General features: G+C 31.1%; 4 protein-coding genes across 4 annotated transcripts; 2 read left to right on the forward strand and 2 right to left on the reverse strand.

Moving 5' to 3' along the window:
• The first annotated feature begins 4,809 nt into the window (after positions 1-4,809).
• Positions 4,810-7,784, forward strand: LOC133035516 (uncharacterized). The gene is made up of 8 exons (XM_061111352.1): positions 4,810-5,073; positions 5,319-5,402; positions 5,767-5,810; positions 5,899-6,634; positions 6,757-7,077; positions 7,175-7,354; positions 7,425-7,555; positions 7,661-7,784. The coding sequence occupies exons 1-8, from the start codon at positions 4,810-4,812 to the stop codon at positions 7,782-7,784; spliced, it is 1,884 nt and encodes a 627-aa protein (XP_060967335.1).
• On the forward strand, positions 7,565-9,487 carry LOC133029080 (uncharacterized). The gene is made up of 4 exons (XM_061111423.1): positions 7,565-8,004; positions 8,103-8,229; positions 8,374-8,888; positions 8,968-9,487. Exons 1-4 carry the CDS (start codon positions 7,832-7,834, stop codon positions 9,167-9,169), a joined length of 1,017 nt encoding a protein of 338 aa, XP_060967406.1. The 5' UTR covers positions 7,565-7,831; the 3' UTR covers positions 9,170-9,487.
• Positions 9,488-10,031: 544 nt separating this feature from the next.
• LOC133035517 (uncharacterized) lies at positions 10,032-10,672 on the reverse strand. Its single transcript, XM_061111353.1, has 2 exons — positions 10,268-10,672; positions 10,032-10,172 (listed from the first exon to the last, which is right to left on the reverse strand). Exons 1-2 carry the CDS (start codon positions 10,577-10,579, stop codon positions 10,032-10,034), a joined length of 453 nt encoding a protein of 150 aa, XP_060967336.1. The 5' UTR covers positions 10,580-10,672.
• An 870-nt stretch (positions 10,673-11,542) lies between these two features.
• LOC133035518 (uncharacterized) lies at positions 11,543-12,679 on the reverse strand. The gene is made up of 4 exons (XM_061111354.1): positions 12,600-12,679; positions 12,371-12,415; positions 12,233-12,280; positions 11,543-12,148 (listed from the first exon to the last, which is right to left on the reverse strand). Exons 2-4 carry the CDS (start codon positions 12,371-12,373, stop codon positions 11,543-11,545), a joined length of 657 nt encoding a protein of 218 aa, XP_060967337.1. The 5' UTR covers positions 12,374-12,415; positions 12,600-12,679.
• Positions 12,680-13,706: the final 1,027 nt, after the last annotated feature.

Below are 13,706 nucleotides of genomic sequence, written 5' to 3' on the forward strand. Positions count from 1 at the left end.
ATTTTGCAAGAACCATTCATTTGCTACTAAATTTATCTTAAAAAGTCAATTGAACTCATTTAAAAGAATATATATATATATATTAACCTTTGTTTATATCAATCATATATTAAAAATTTATAATTAAATAGTTAAGTCAATAATCTTCATTGATTGCATCAAATTCCAAATCCAATCTTTAAATAGTCCTGTTTAATATGGTCCCCTTCATTGGAAATTTCATTAATTTGTATATAATACATAATTAAATACTTTAAAAAATTTATTATGTAATTAATCAAAGTATAATGTTATAGTAATTAATTAATTTTTGTCTGCTGATTCAACATAATTTCCCCAAATTTTCTCATTTATTTATGACTTTTCTATATTGATTTGAATTTAACATATAAGACATACTATGGTGACATCAACCAAATAAAATATATTATAGAAAAAATAATTAATATAAGGTGAAAAAATGGTATCATTGTTGTTGAAATATGAATTTCTTGTTCACGTCAAAAAAAAAAAAAAAAAAAAAAAAAGAACAACTTTTTGTTTGTTCTCTTGTGATTAGAATATTTATGTATATTAGGTTGATGTTATGTACAATATAATGCACTTAAGTATAATTAGTTTTTTTAATTAGGTTTAATTAGATGATGTTAATGCAATACATGCAATTTTTTTTTTAATTAATTAATGTGATATTTGAGAATTTTTTTTCATTGGTATATCGTTTAAATGTAATTATATATATATACGTATTTTATATGTAAAATAAAAATCAAGTGATATCGCGGTGAACCGATTGAGTAGAATTATTTCTTATTTTATTCAAAGTTAAACCAACAGAATTAAAAGTGTGATTAAAAATATCTATAATATTTAAGTATTTTAAATTTAAATTTTTTTATATAAAATATTTGGATAATTTTTATTTTTAAATATATATAATAATATTATAAAATTAATAAAAAATATTATGTTAAGTAATAATATATTCTGTTAAAATTAAAATAAAAATTAAAAAATATCGATAAATTAAAAATTCCGTTACATTTAAGCCCTTTTCTTTATACTAGCAAAAACTACGTGCGAGGCACGTATATTAAATTTTATGCTAGTTTTTTTTTATGTTATTTGAAAATGATACAATAAAAAATTAAAGAAAAAACATTATTAGTTATTAGGTGAGATTATTTGAATAAAGAACAATAAATAATCACGTAAAAATCAAAAATAATTATTTGAATAAAGAATTCAATATACACATTTATATATATGAATCTCATTAATCAAAAAGAATTATTAAATATATGAACAATAATTTGTCACGCTATATGTTTCCCAATAAAGAAATCCACCTCCTCATAGTCAAAAATAAACAATACATGTAATACAGATCTTTGTAATGAAGTACCTAAAAGAAACAAAACTTCAATTAGCATAATCGGAAAAGGTTTAAGTGAACTAAACAATGACTAAAAAGATCTAAATTACAAAATGAAAATAACATGTCTATATGAGTATGATTCTATTGCTATATGAGCATAATTGATCTAAGAGAAAATAGATAAACTTATAAACATATAAATATACTTAATATTAATTTTGACAAAGAAACAATTCAATTATAAACAATTCTAAATATCAGCTTGACAATTTCAACACACTAATTACTCATTAAATAACCATAATGTATACATCATGATAATTTTATTTTATTTGATATCAAATGATAGAGATTATTGAGGTTTTCAGCCATGGAAAACACACTATGATCAAAAAGTAATGCTCATTAATTGTATATTTCAAAGAAACCCTAATTTTCATGAATGTCCCTAATAATATATAAAAATAAAGTTGTAAATTAAAAAAAAAAAGTAGCAAAATTTCATTTAATATAAGAAATAACAAATTGAAGATTTATACAATACTGGAATTTGAACTCTTAGAAACCATTAGCGAAGGGGCGAAACTCGTTAGATCTCCTAGTTGAACACTACCTTAAAAAAAATTAAATGATGTGGAGGTTTTTTTATGTGTTTCTGTTTCGATATGTTCTTTTAAAACACCATAAATTGTAAAACAAGCCTAACAGTTGCTTAATGTTTCCTTAGCTTTAACGTGGCACCCACTTCTTAGATTGGCTTTTTTATCTTGTATATTTATGTATCTTTGAGATTTAACGGAAAAGGCTCTATTGCCTTGAGATTTAAACCACGTTTGATTTTCTTATTATTTACAGGGCCAACATGCTTTGGTCTATGATATAAATACAACAAATGAGACTTGGGAGTGGGTTGACCTTAAGGAGGTAACAATTGTGTTTTAAAATCTTTGTTCCTGAAGAATATTTCAAGATACAAGTATGATGGGTTTTTTATATTATAGACGATTTGTTCCAAAACATAATAGAACTAACCAATTTAGGTTAATGATCTGGCTTCTGATACGTCCATATTAAAGATGATTGGGGGTGTGCGGTTCTGTAAATGCTATGAAATAATTTTGTAGTTAGTCTGTGAATATTGCAATGAAAGTGTTGGTTTGACTTGGCAATTTTGTGGTTACAACTTACAAGAATTCTTGACAAGGTTGTTGAATAGTAAACCAATATAAAACTTGTTTTACTCTGTTGAATAATATGAAAGATAATTCATTTTTTCACCATGTTTAAAAATAAATACAAATTTGATGAGCATATTACTTTTTTTTTTTTAATTGAGAGTCTCAGAGTATCAAATCCCGGGTTGTTTTTTTTTTTTTAAATGTGTTGTGATTCTCGAATATTTAGCATCAAATATCAGTTCAAATATTAATGGAATTTGTTTTATTATTATTTTATTATATATAAATAATATTTTATTATTTTATTAAATAAAAATTAAAAGTTACCCAAATATCAGTTCAAATATTAATGGAATTTGTTTTATTATTATTTTATTATATATAAATAATATTTTATTATTTTATTAAATAAAAATTAAAAATCACCCATAAATTTCTCAAAAACCAAGAATTTTAGTTATATAGTCACACTTTATATAGAACAGATATGATTATGAAAAAAAAGAAAATGACAACACTCTTATTTTAATTATACATGTTATAATTAACAATTATATAATAATGCCTAATTTATTTCTTTCTTTTTCCCATACCTTTACTATTTATTTCTATTTTTTTTTTTCACTAGCAATTTGTATATGGCAATGTTGAATGTGCCTCTCTTAAGTTGACTTTTAGTAATATGGCAATGTGAACCTTAAAAATAAAAAATTAAAAAATGAAAAATAAAAAGAGTAGTAGGGATAAGGGACCACTTTGCATGTTCACTCTTAACATGAGAAGATTGATCCATTTATTAGTTGATTTTTTTTTTTATTTTTCAATTTGAAATGGATTAGTGATCATTGATTTATTGAAAGGTTATTATTTAATTATATTATTGAAAATTTTAGACCCTTTGAAGGATTGTGTTATGTAAACTTTCTATCTATAATTTTTGTATTTAAAAAAATATTTTTAGTCTATTTTTGTATCATGATCGCATAGTTGTAATTATTTAAGATCACTTATAATTTTTTAAATAATTCTGAATAATTTATAATGTCGAAAATAAAATTTAAATAATTATTTATCATGAGTATAAGAAAAAATAATCGTACGTACAACAAAATATATAAATCTTATTTTCAACAGTAAATTACTTAATTTTTAAAAAATTAAACTAAATTTTTTTCTTGATGACAAAACAAATAGGAGATCTATCAAAACACTGGACCTATATTATTTATACACATCCCTTTATTATTCTTATTATTGTTGAAAACCAAGAGCCATATAGTCCTATATATAAGGGCAACTCCATATATGGAACTGCAAAATTAAACAATAAAAATTGTGTTAAAATTCTCTCAAACCGAACAACATTGTAACAAAATTAAGTGGTGCTATAATGGCACCCTAGCATTTATTATTATTATTTTTTAAAGGAAGTAAAATTTCATTAAATTAAATCAACTGTTACAGAAAAATTAATGAAATATAGACAGACATTTGTCTAAATACAATCTCATATGAAACTAGTAATAGAAGAAGTGCCATGTGCAATACCATTCACAGAGCGCAAAATAACTTTGCAAGAACTAACAAATCCAAAAAAACATCGAAAATACATAATATTTTATTAATTTGTGTTATAAAATAATAATAAAGAATATTCTTTTTGGTGGAATTTTAGTAAAAGATGGCCTATAATAATACATATGTAATAGTTAGTTTTTTATTTTATTTTTTATGAATCCATATATTTATCATTAATTATGAGATTATGTATATGTATATTGTAAGGGTATAAAAGATTAAAATACTTAAAAATTGGAGGATTTTCTTATATTTAAAAAAATTTATTGTTTATCCTAAGTGCATTTTTACATGAAAAATCCTTTTTACTCACTTTATTACATTATTACCCTCACACGCCTATTACTACATTTATACTTACAAACTTATTTTTATTACACATTTACCACTTACTCATCATACCATGCATACACGTGTTCTATCCCCATGCATCATCAATCAAATCATACTCTCTTCCCTCTCTTTTTTCATTTTGTTTTGATTTCATTTTCTATTCTTCATTTCTGTTCTCTAAGTTCATTTTGAATTCAAGTAACCTCCATTAACCACTCACAATTTATCACGTTTTTCCCTCTTATTTTTGGTTCATCCACGAATTTTCAACTTCCTCTTAGCCCACGATTTAGCAACTGTTTTTCCCTCTCTGTTTCATTTTTTTTCAATCTTATTTATACCATGGCAATCACTCGGTCATCTTCATCCCCTTCTCCAGTTCTCAAAAAGAAATCAAAAATGGGCAAGAAATCTTTGGCCAACAAATCCAAGGGTAAACGCCCAATCATTGATGATTTTGATTCTGATTTTGAAGCTCCCATGCCGAAGCGTGTGAAACCCACTTCTTCGAAGAAATCGAAGCTGAACTTGGAGGAGTCCTCGCTTCCAGAAATTTCTGGGAAAAAATTTCAAAAACCTGTTACACATTCTGCAGATCGGACTGAGGTTGGTTTTTAGTTTTATTTTCGTTTCCCCCTTTTCTTCCATTTCTGCTTTACCCAGATTTTTGGCGTTTCATGTTCATTTTGCTTTGTGTGATTTTAGGGTTTCATTTGTGCATTTTGTTTCATGTTTTTAAATTTTTTAGTTATTTATTGTTGCTTTTGATCTTTCCATTTGATTCTGGTCTGGGTGTTGTTATTTAATTTTGTTTTGTTTTCTTTATTTTTAGTGTTTTTTTGTGCTTACAGGTTATGTGTTTTGTTTTCGTTTTTGGTGTTTTCAATCATTCTTCGTTAGTTTCTTTTCAGTTTTTAAATAGTTTTATTCTTTTGGTATGTTTTGATGTGTTTTCGATTTTCATAAGTTTTTGTTGTTTGCTGTTATATTTTAGATTTCAAAACGATTTTCAAATCTTTGCTCTATATTTTCCTATAGTTGTATATGTTTTTTAGTTTGTTTGTTGTTTTAATATAGTTTTGTTGTTCTTTTTATACTGCATTTTTCGATTTCTTTTAGGGTTAGTTGTTTACTGTTTTTTTTATGTTTCCAAACGATTTAAGGTCTTTGCTGTTATTTTCTGTGTAGTTGTTTGCCATTGATAGTTTGTTTTTAGTTTGTTTGTAGTTGTATTACAGTTTTCATACTGTTTAACTCAGGATTTATAATTTATATTGGCCCTTTTTTGTTATGTTGCAGGTTTGGGACTGTAAATTTAGTCCTTCTGATTTTTACAGATCTAAGTGTGTGTGCACCAGTGTGTATTCTGTGATAAATAATATTAAAAACACTTTATCTGTTAATTTGCTTTCTTTGTTTCGTCAAACTCAGTTTGGGCATTTTCTGGATATGCCTGAGTTTGTTTTTCACCCACAAGTCGTTCATAGTTTACTACTTAAGGGAAGTTTTACAGCCTAATCCTAAGGAGTTTTGGGCTAAGGTTGCTGGCCGTTGCATACGGTTTAGTGCCGAAGAATTTTACCTTATTTCTGGTTTAGATTGTTTCGGTGATTGCAACAAGTTGTTGTTTTCACAGGAAACAAATCAATTGGTAGAAACATGTTTCCGTGGTGTAAAAACTATTGACAACAAAGCCATCGAGGATGCTTTTTTGGGTAGTCGGTGGGGTTTGGATGAGTCTATTGGTTTGAAAATGGCTGTTTTGTATTTCATTCAGTGTTTTCTTCTTAGCAATACTCCTGACAAAGAAGTGTCTAGGTTTGTTCTAGATGTAGTTGATAGCGGTCGGTGGGATGAGTATTGTTGGGGTAGGGAATCATTTGAATTGACAATTGACTCATTCAAAGGTAGGATTGAGCATGGGATCATTATGAAAAATAGAAAGGCAGAGAAGGGAGGCCAATATGATGGCTGGTATAGGGCATTGGGATGTCCTTGGGTTTTTACTGTTTGGTTTTATGAATGCTGTCCTGCAATGGTGAACTCTTTCTGTAAGAGAGTTTCATCTTCTATTCCCAGGATTCTGAACTGGAGCAACACCATCGTCACCAAAAATCCAACCCTTCGAGACTTGAAGGGCAAGATTTTTGATTTACCTTTGGAGAAGGTACTTTACAGTTTCTTTACTGTTTTTTTCCTGTTTCTTTTCAGTTTAATATATGTAGTTGTTTTTTGGTTTTTCCAATTGTTTTAATTTTTTTTCATACTATGTTTAATTATGCTGTTCAGTTGAAGATAAAAAACATGCGTCCTACTGATGAAGAGAGGCAGCAGCTTCAACTTGACGGTCTATTTCTCGATGAATCTATTGATGAACGTGGTGTAGCGAAGCAATCCTTCGAGGGTGGCTCATCTTCAAAGAAGTCTGATTCAGCAGATATTGATTGGATGAAATCTAAGCTGGAGATGCTCAGTTCGAATCAATCATCATTGGCCGAGGACTTCATTTCGTTGAGGTGTTTTGTTGATTTTAATTTCAAATCTGTAATGACTGTAATTAAGGATATCCAAGAGAAGGTTAATGCCATTCATCGTCGTCCTTCTGACGAGGTATTTATTCTTATTTTATTGTTTAGGTTTTTTTATTTTTTTTTTGTATAGTTTCTTTACTGTTTTATTTAAGTTTCATTTATGTTGGCTGATACAGGGAAAGTCATCGGATGAATTAGTAACTCAAGATTCTGATGATGATCCTGATGATGATGATGATGATGATGATGCCGAGGATGATGACAAGCAATTGCCTGATCCAGAAAATATTGATTCCGACTCCGACGATGGTGGTGAGTTGGTTAAAGTTGGTGGGGATGCTGATGATGCTGACAAGGTCATATCGCCGTCCCTTCGCCGATGTGAATCCTTCTGAGGATGTTGGAGGGAGTGATAAAAATGTTAAGGATGTTGAGAAGCCGAAGGGCGATGAGTCTCGATTGAAGGGGGACGATTTCTTTGATGGGTTGAGCCAGCTTGTAATAGATGATGATCAAGTTGTGTTGGGGTGGCTTGGAGGTACATTGCTAAAATCAATGTAAGTTTACTTTTAATTGTTTTCAAAAAAACTAGGTTTCTTTTTGGTTGCTCATTAGTTTCTACTATGTTTTGCAACTGTTTTAATGCATTCTTTATTTTTTAGGTCCCCGCACCCAATCCAGATGTTGTTGGTGAAAAGTCAGATGCCATTCATACTGATGAAGAAACTGAGGATACTGTCTCTGATACACCTCTGTTGGATAAGAGGAAGCGTGCTCCGGCCTTGAAATCTCCATTTGTTGATTTCGGGTCTGCTGATGTTGGGAGCACTCCAATGGAGCTTATGTCCTCAGGTTCTCAGTCTGCTGGGGATGATAGGGATTTCAAAATGGTGACTTATGTGAAGGGCCTTTATGCTCTTAATGATGCTTTTGCTGATCCCGTATCTACCGAGATTGAGGCAAAATTTGACTCTTGGATTGGTGAAGGATTGCTTAAACATCCCAGGTGACTGTTTTTTATTAAATCTGTTTTTGTATTATTTTTTTTTTCCAGTTTTATTCCTGTTTTAATGCTGTTTTTTTGCTGTTTTTTTGTTGTTGTAGGCATTATAATTGTTATGAAGACGGCGCAAAGAAATTTACCCCGGGTTTTAGGCTAGGTGTTGATTATGTTGAGGATAAAACTTGGTTTTACCATTTGGCCACATGCGACATGTTTATGAACGACTCGGTAAAGTTTCCAATTTATATTGTACTTATGGTAGTTTGTTTTTAGTTTCTTTATAAATGTTTTTTAGTTTTGATACTACATTTCAGTTTTTTTACAGTTGTTAAACCTTTTCATTTGTGTTTCTGTGTTGTTTTTTTTTCTCAGCATATGAACACCATATTCTATTACCTTCGGAAAAAAGGTAAGTATTCTTCCGCTGTGACGTTGAATTTCGCAACCACTGATTGTCTTTTTGATGATTCCATCCAAGCATTGTACCACAAATTTAACAAGGCCAAGTCAATGAAGACTAAGATGTCACACATTCACGCTGCCCACCCAATTGCGCATTACATCCGAGGTATGCGCATTCCCTGTTCCAAGCCTTGGTATGAAGCCGATCACGTGCTTTTCATCATCAATTTAAGAAGGGAAAGTCATTGGGTTTTTGGGCGTCTTGACGTGCACGAAAGGACGTTATTTCTGTACAATTCTTTGAGAACCGCGAAGATGAATGCCGCAGCTAGGAATGCGATGAAGGCTTATTCCGTGTTGTTGCCTTTGTTTTTCGATTTACTTGGGTTCTGGAAGAATAGAGCACAAGTTCCTGCCTCAGTTTCTGACCCTACAGCTCCATTCAGAATCGTGGAGCTTAGTGGTCTTGCGTCTCAGCAGAAGAAGTGAGTGTTTCTTTTAAGTTTCTTTTATGTTGTTTTTTAGTTTCTAATCTGTTTATTTTTTCTCTATGTTTTTTAACAGTGATTGTGGAGCATATGTTGCTGCCTTTGCTGAATTCTTTATACACGGAAAGGATGTCCCTGCAGACTTTGACATCGAAGTTTATCGAACCCGACTTGCTGCACTTTTCTACTCGTACGGACAAAGGAAAATTGACGAAAGTATTGACAGCGAGGATGAGAAGCAATCCAAGTCTTCTAAGGCATCTAAATTGAAGAAATAGGAACTTTTAATTTGGTGGCTCTATTATGTTATTTGTTGAATCTATTTACTTGACAAGTTTTAGTGTTGTTGTTTCAATGTAGGTATTATATTTGATTTTATACTATGTAGCTGGTTTAAAACTTTTAGGATATTTGACATTCACTACTTATAATATCTTTATTGTATAGGTTTGTATTTCCCAAAGTTTTGTGTTTTTTTAATTGTTCAAGTTCATATATACGGTCGCACAACTATGGAGAAACTATTAACCAACTAAATACAAACTATGTTTTCATTTTTCCTAAATAGTGCTATGAATGTATATTTATTCTTCGTATTCCGTTAACTATTTTCCCTTATTCAAGTTATGTTTTATCAATTATTGACTGACTGCCTTTAAAACTGTAAACAATAAGTCATTCCGGTACTTAATATTTTACAAAGGGTCGCAACTGTAACAAAACGATTTTGAAACTATTAAAAAACTGTTTCAAATTTCATAAAAATGAAATCCCATGTATTTAGAGCATCACAGATCAACCTGTTTGAATTTGCACACAAAATTAAACAATTCAAATATTTCATATGTATCTATTTTATTGCTTGATTGTTGCATGTCTTTCGATTGTGTCCGTGTTGTCCACATTTGCCGCACCTGTTATGTTTTTTTGTATCCCATTCAGATAAAAACCTTCGTTTCCTTGGTCTTCCAGATCTTATTTTTTGGTTTGGTGGCAGAACAATGATATCTTTTATGTTTTGTGGCACATCCCAAGTTGTGTGATTGTGTACCGGATATGTTGAGCCGCTGTATGTTTCAAGCCATGTTCGCGTGGTGTAATAACCCGAACAGTAGTTGTAAACATTCAAGTTCATCTCTTTTATAACATGACAAGCGCATGAGCACACGGTAACTCATCAAGTTGGAATCTGTTGCAACTGCATGTTTTCTCCTTGAGGTTGATGACCCATGATCTGGTTAGTTCAATGACTTCGAACATGGTCTCGTTTATTGGTTTTACCTGCGGATTAAGTGTGAAACTGTTAATATGTATGACAACGAAAAACAAACTATAAAGAAACTGAAATGCAACTAAAATATTTAACATGTCATTACATTTTCTGTCAATGATTCCACAAAGTTGTCGACTAATTTCTTTTCTGCTGTAGGTGTTAAAAATGTTGTTGTTTTCTGTGCTTTTTTCCTGTTTGTGTATGTCCATTGTTGAATCAATGCTCTCAATGACTCCATCAGTGTTGTGATTGGTAGCTCTCTAGCTGCCAAGTTTGCTGCATTTAGAGATTCAGCAATGTTTGAAGTCATAGTTGAATACCTGTTGTTTTTGCAGTGGTATCTTGACCATTTGTGGTATCCAACTTGTTGTAAATATGGTCTTACACGGATGTCCAAGCTGTCCAACTCGCTCATATGGTATTCAAATTTCCTCTCTGTGTATGCTCTGGCTGCAACGAAGAATGGTTTATCCAGCTTGCTTGCATTCTTCTTGAAGGTTGCTTTTAGGTTGCTTAACAAGTGGTATACACAATAGCAATGTGTGATTTCGGAAATACTTGACAAGTCGCCTTACTTATGCTCTCATGTCTATCTGAGATCAAGCACTGTTCCTCTCTAATCCCATATGTTTCTCTCACTTTTGTGAAAAACCATTGCCATGAGTTGTTGTTTTCTGAATCCACAACAGAAAAAGCTAGTGGAAAAATGTGCCCATTTGCATCCTGTGTACAAGCAGAGAGCAATGTACCTCCATATGTTGATTTAAGGAAAGTTCCGTCAACAACTATTATAGGTTTGCATTTCTTCCATCCTTTTATTGATGCATCCAAGGCGACAAACAAGTACTTGAAGTATTTGTTGTCATCCTCTCGTTTCCATGTGCACTATTGTTCCGGGATTAGTTTTTTGCAACATGTGCAAAAAACCGGGCAACAACTCCGTATGATTCGTTGGCTTTTCCTCGTAATTCTTCTTGCGCGTGCTCTTTGCTTCTCCATGCTTTCATGTAGTTCATTCGACCCCATACTTGTGTTTCATTTCTCTGATGTCTTGTGGCGTTTGAGTTGTTTTTATGTTGGTGAACCGTGGCTTGATGTAGTTTCCAATCAATTTCGTTGTAGCGTGTCTCTTGTCGGCAAATGCGATGTTTAGATCACAAGTGTGTATCACCTTTCTGTCGTACTTTCGAATGATGAATGACTTTGTTGGCCCGTTTCTGGATGCTGTTAGTGCCCACTTGCATTTTGGATCCAAACAACAAATCTTGTATGTTTTTGCACATGATTTTTTAACTCTGAATTGGAAGTTGTTCCTAATTGCATAGAAACCAAGCACGCTCTCGTGCTGTTTCTTTGTCTTTGTATATTTGTGCTTCTTCTATTTCCCCGGATGATGCGGATCCGTGATTAGTAGTTCGTCATAATCCGTGATTTCGGTTCCTTTTTTCTCGTTGTTTTCCAGTTGCTCAACCATTTCCTCTGCCACAAGTTTTGCATAGTCCATGAAGTCAAAACTTTCTTCCCCAAATTCTGGTACTCTTGCTTCAATTATATGTTGTTGATTTGTTGAGTCTTCTGTTGTTGCTGCATTGTATTCGATTGGTTGGAAGGCGCTTCTATGTGTAATTAATGAATTGTCATTTCCAAAGAATGTTGCATCGATGGTTGTTGTTGGGTTGTTGATGACATTCACACACATTGGGTATGTTGTGAAGTCGGGGTCTTTCAGTTTGAGTTGTATGTAGAAATGCAGGCTTTGATCATCCTTTATCCTCAATGGTTGGTATCCTTCCTTCACTTGATATTTCACTCGCAAAATGTTGTTTTCTTGGTTGCATTCCAGGGCATCTTTGAGTTTCTGTTGCAAATCTTCATAGTTACAATTGGCAGAAATGTAGTGTCCACTGGCTTCATAATTTTCATAATTCATTCGATCATCGAATTTTCCATTGTAGAAGACTAGGAATGGAATGTCTTTCCTTTCCTGTGTTTTTGCAATTGTTATTAGTCCGAGGCAACGAATTTTAAAACTGGTTTTATTATGTTATGAAATAGAGTACAAACTTACTACTATCTCTGTTCCTTTGTTCAAGCATTGTGTTTCCTGTCCAGATTCCTGATTTTGCCATTTTTTGGTAGTTAATAAACTACAAAGAAACGAGAATAAAACTATTAAGAAACTTCATTTAAATTTTGGGAAACTAACCATTTCTCAAACTGTTCTGTACTCTATCTTTTCCACAATAAATTCCTGCAAAAAACGTAATGAAACTATTATTAAATGATTATGCAACTGTAAACCAACTGAAAAACAACGATTATATCCCCAAAATTACATAGTTATAACGCATTGTCATTTTTCATCATGTTTATTCGAATCAGATCGATTTACAACTATTATAAAACTAATTTGCTACCATTAACATATATCTTACCTTGTACATATGCTAGCTCTTGGTACTTGTCATATAACACTTCTTCATGATTTCGAAACCATTTTCAAACGATAATGCAACTGTAAGCCAACGCAAAAAAAAAATGAAACGAAGTTATTAGTATCCCTTGTTTCCTTAATCATAATCAGTTCTTGTTTATTGGTTTTTACCATATGTATTGCCTGTTGCACACCATTGAATCAACCAGAATGCAACTAAAAATGCTGTGTATCATTGTTGAAAAAAAAATTCAGTTCATACCTTTTTTTTGGATTTGAGGGGGAGCTCCAGATCTATTCAATACAGATTTACATTGCTTCAATCTGAATTTTCGACGATCGTTTGAGTGATATTGCACTATAAAAACCGAAATCAAATGTTGAAATTCAGTTTCTCCACGGTTGTCCTGCTCTTTTTTTTAAAAAAATTTCTGTTTAGATCGTTGGATTTGTTCGTTTCCTATTGAAATTCGACGGGATTTACAGTTGTTTTACGTTCGATCTGGTTTCATTCTGGTTGCGTGGCCGACTGCATCGATGGAGCTTCATTCATCCTCTCCGTTTGTGACGTGCGGCTGAAGGTAAGGGCAAGTGGTATTTTTGTAATATTTTCATTTTGGGCTGTACAAATGTTGATTGGGCCGGCCCACAGTATTGTTGTAATATTTTACCATTTTTAGAATATTCCTGTTTTTTTCCCTAGAAAAATATCTAGACAATAAAACGTATAAACATTACAAGAAAAAATATATTTAACTTGTTTCCATCTTACCATGGTAGAAAACTACAAAATAAAAAAAAATATAAAAAAATTAATTAGTATCAAATATATAAGAAATAAATAAATAAGATTTTAATAAATATTATCACACATAATTTTATGATATAAATAATGTGACTTATTTATATTATTTTTCGTTTGAAAGTATCTCTAATATATATATACATCTGATATTTTGTTTAAACCATAGTAATCTTAGAAAATTAAAATTATTCATATTGGCCATTTCATAATTAAAAATAAAATCATACTGGTCATACAAAATTAAAAACAGATCATCATGGTCATACAAAACCAAACAGACTATATTATACAAACCCAAAACAG

The sequence above is a fragment of the Cannabis sativa genome, chromosome 3, assembly GCF_029168945.1.
Source record: "Cannabis sativa cultivar Pink pepper isolate KNU-18-1 chromosome 3, ASM2916894v1, whole genome shotgun sequence".
NCBI lineage: Eukaryota > Viridiplantae > Streptophyta > Magnoliopsida > Rosales > Cannabaceae > Cannabis > Cannabis sativa.

Bases quoted from the DNA above. Each gene is read 5' to 3' on its own strand.
- LOC133035516 (XM_061111352.1), top strand. From the start codon at position 4,810: ATGGCAATCACTCGGTCATCTTCATCCCCTTCTCCAGTTCTCAAAAAG. The intron at 5,811-5,898 runs GTGTGTGTGCAC...CGTCAAACTCAG, and splicing joins TCTGATTTTTACAGATCTAA to TTTGGGCATTTTCTGGATAT. The intron at 6,635-6,756 runs GTACTTTACAGT...TATGCTGTTCAG, and splicing joins TTGATTTACCTTTGGAGAAG to TTGAAGATAAAAAACATGCG.
- LOC133029080 (XM_061111423.1), top strand. From the start codon at position 7,832: ATGGAGCTTATGTCCTCAGGTTCTCAGTCTGCTGGGGATGATAGGGAT. The intron at 8,005-8,102 runs GTGACTGTTTTT...TTGTTGTTGTAG, and splicing joins GGATTGCTTAAACATCCCAG to GCATTATAATTGTTATGAAG. The intron at 8,889-8,967 runs GTGAGTGTTTCT...GTTTTTTAACAG, and splicing joins CTTGCGTCTCAGCAGAAGAA to TGATTGTGGAGCATATGTTG.
- LOC133035517 (XM_061111353.1), bottom strand. From the start codon at position 10,579: ATGAGCGAGTTGGACAGCTTGGACATCCGTGTAAGACCATATTTACAA. The intron at 10,173-10,267 runs GTAATGACATGT...CTTAATCCGCAG, and splicing joins TGGAATCATTGACAGAAAAT to GTAAAACCAATAAACGAGAC.
- LOC133035518 (XM_061111354.1), bottom strand. The intron at 12,149-12,232 runs GTAAGTTTGTAC...GCAAAAACACAG, and splicing joins ACAAAGGAACAGAGATAGTA to GAAAGGAAAGACATTCCATT.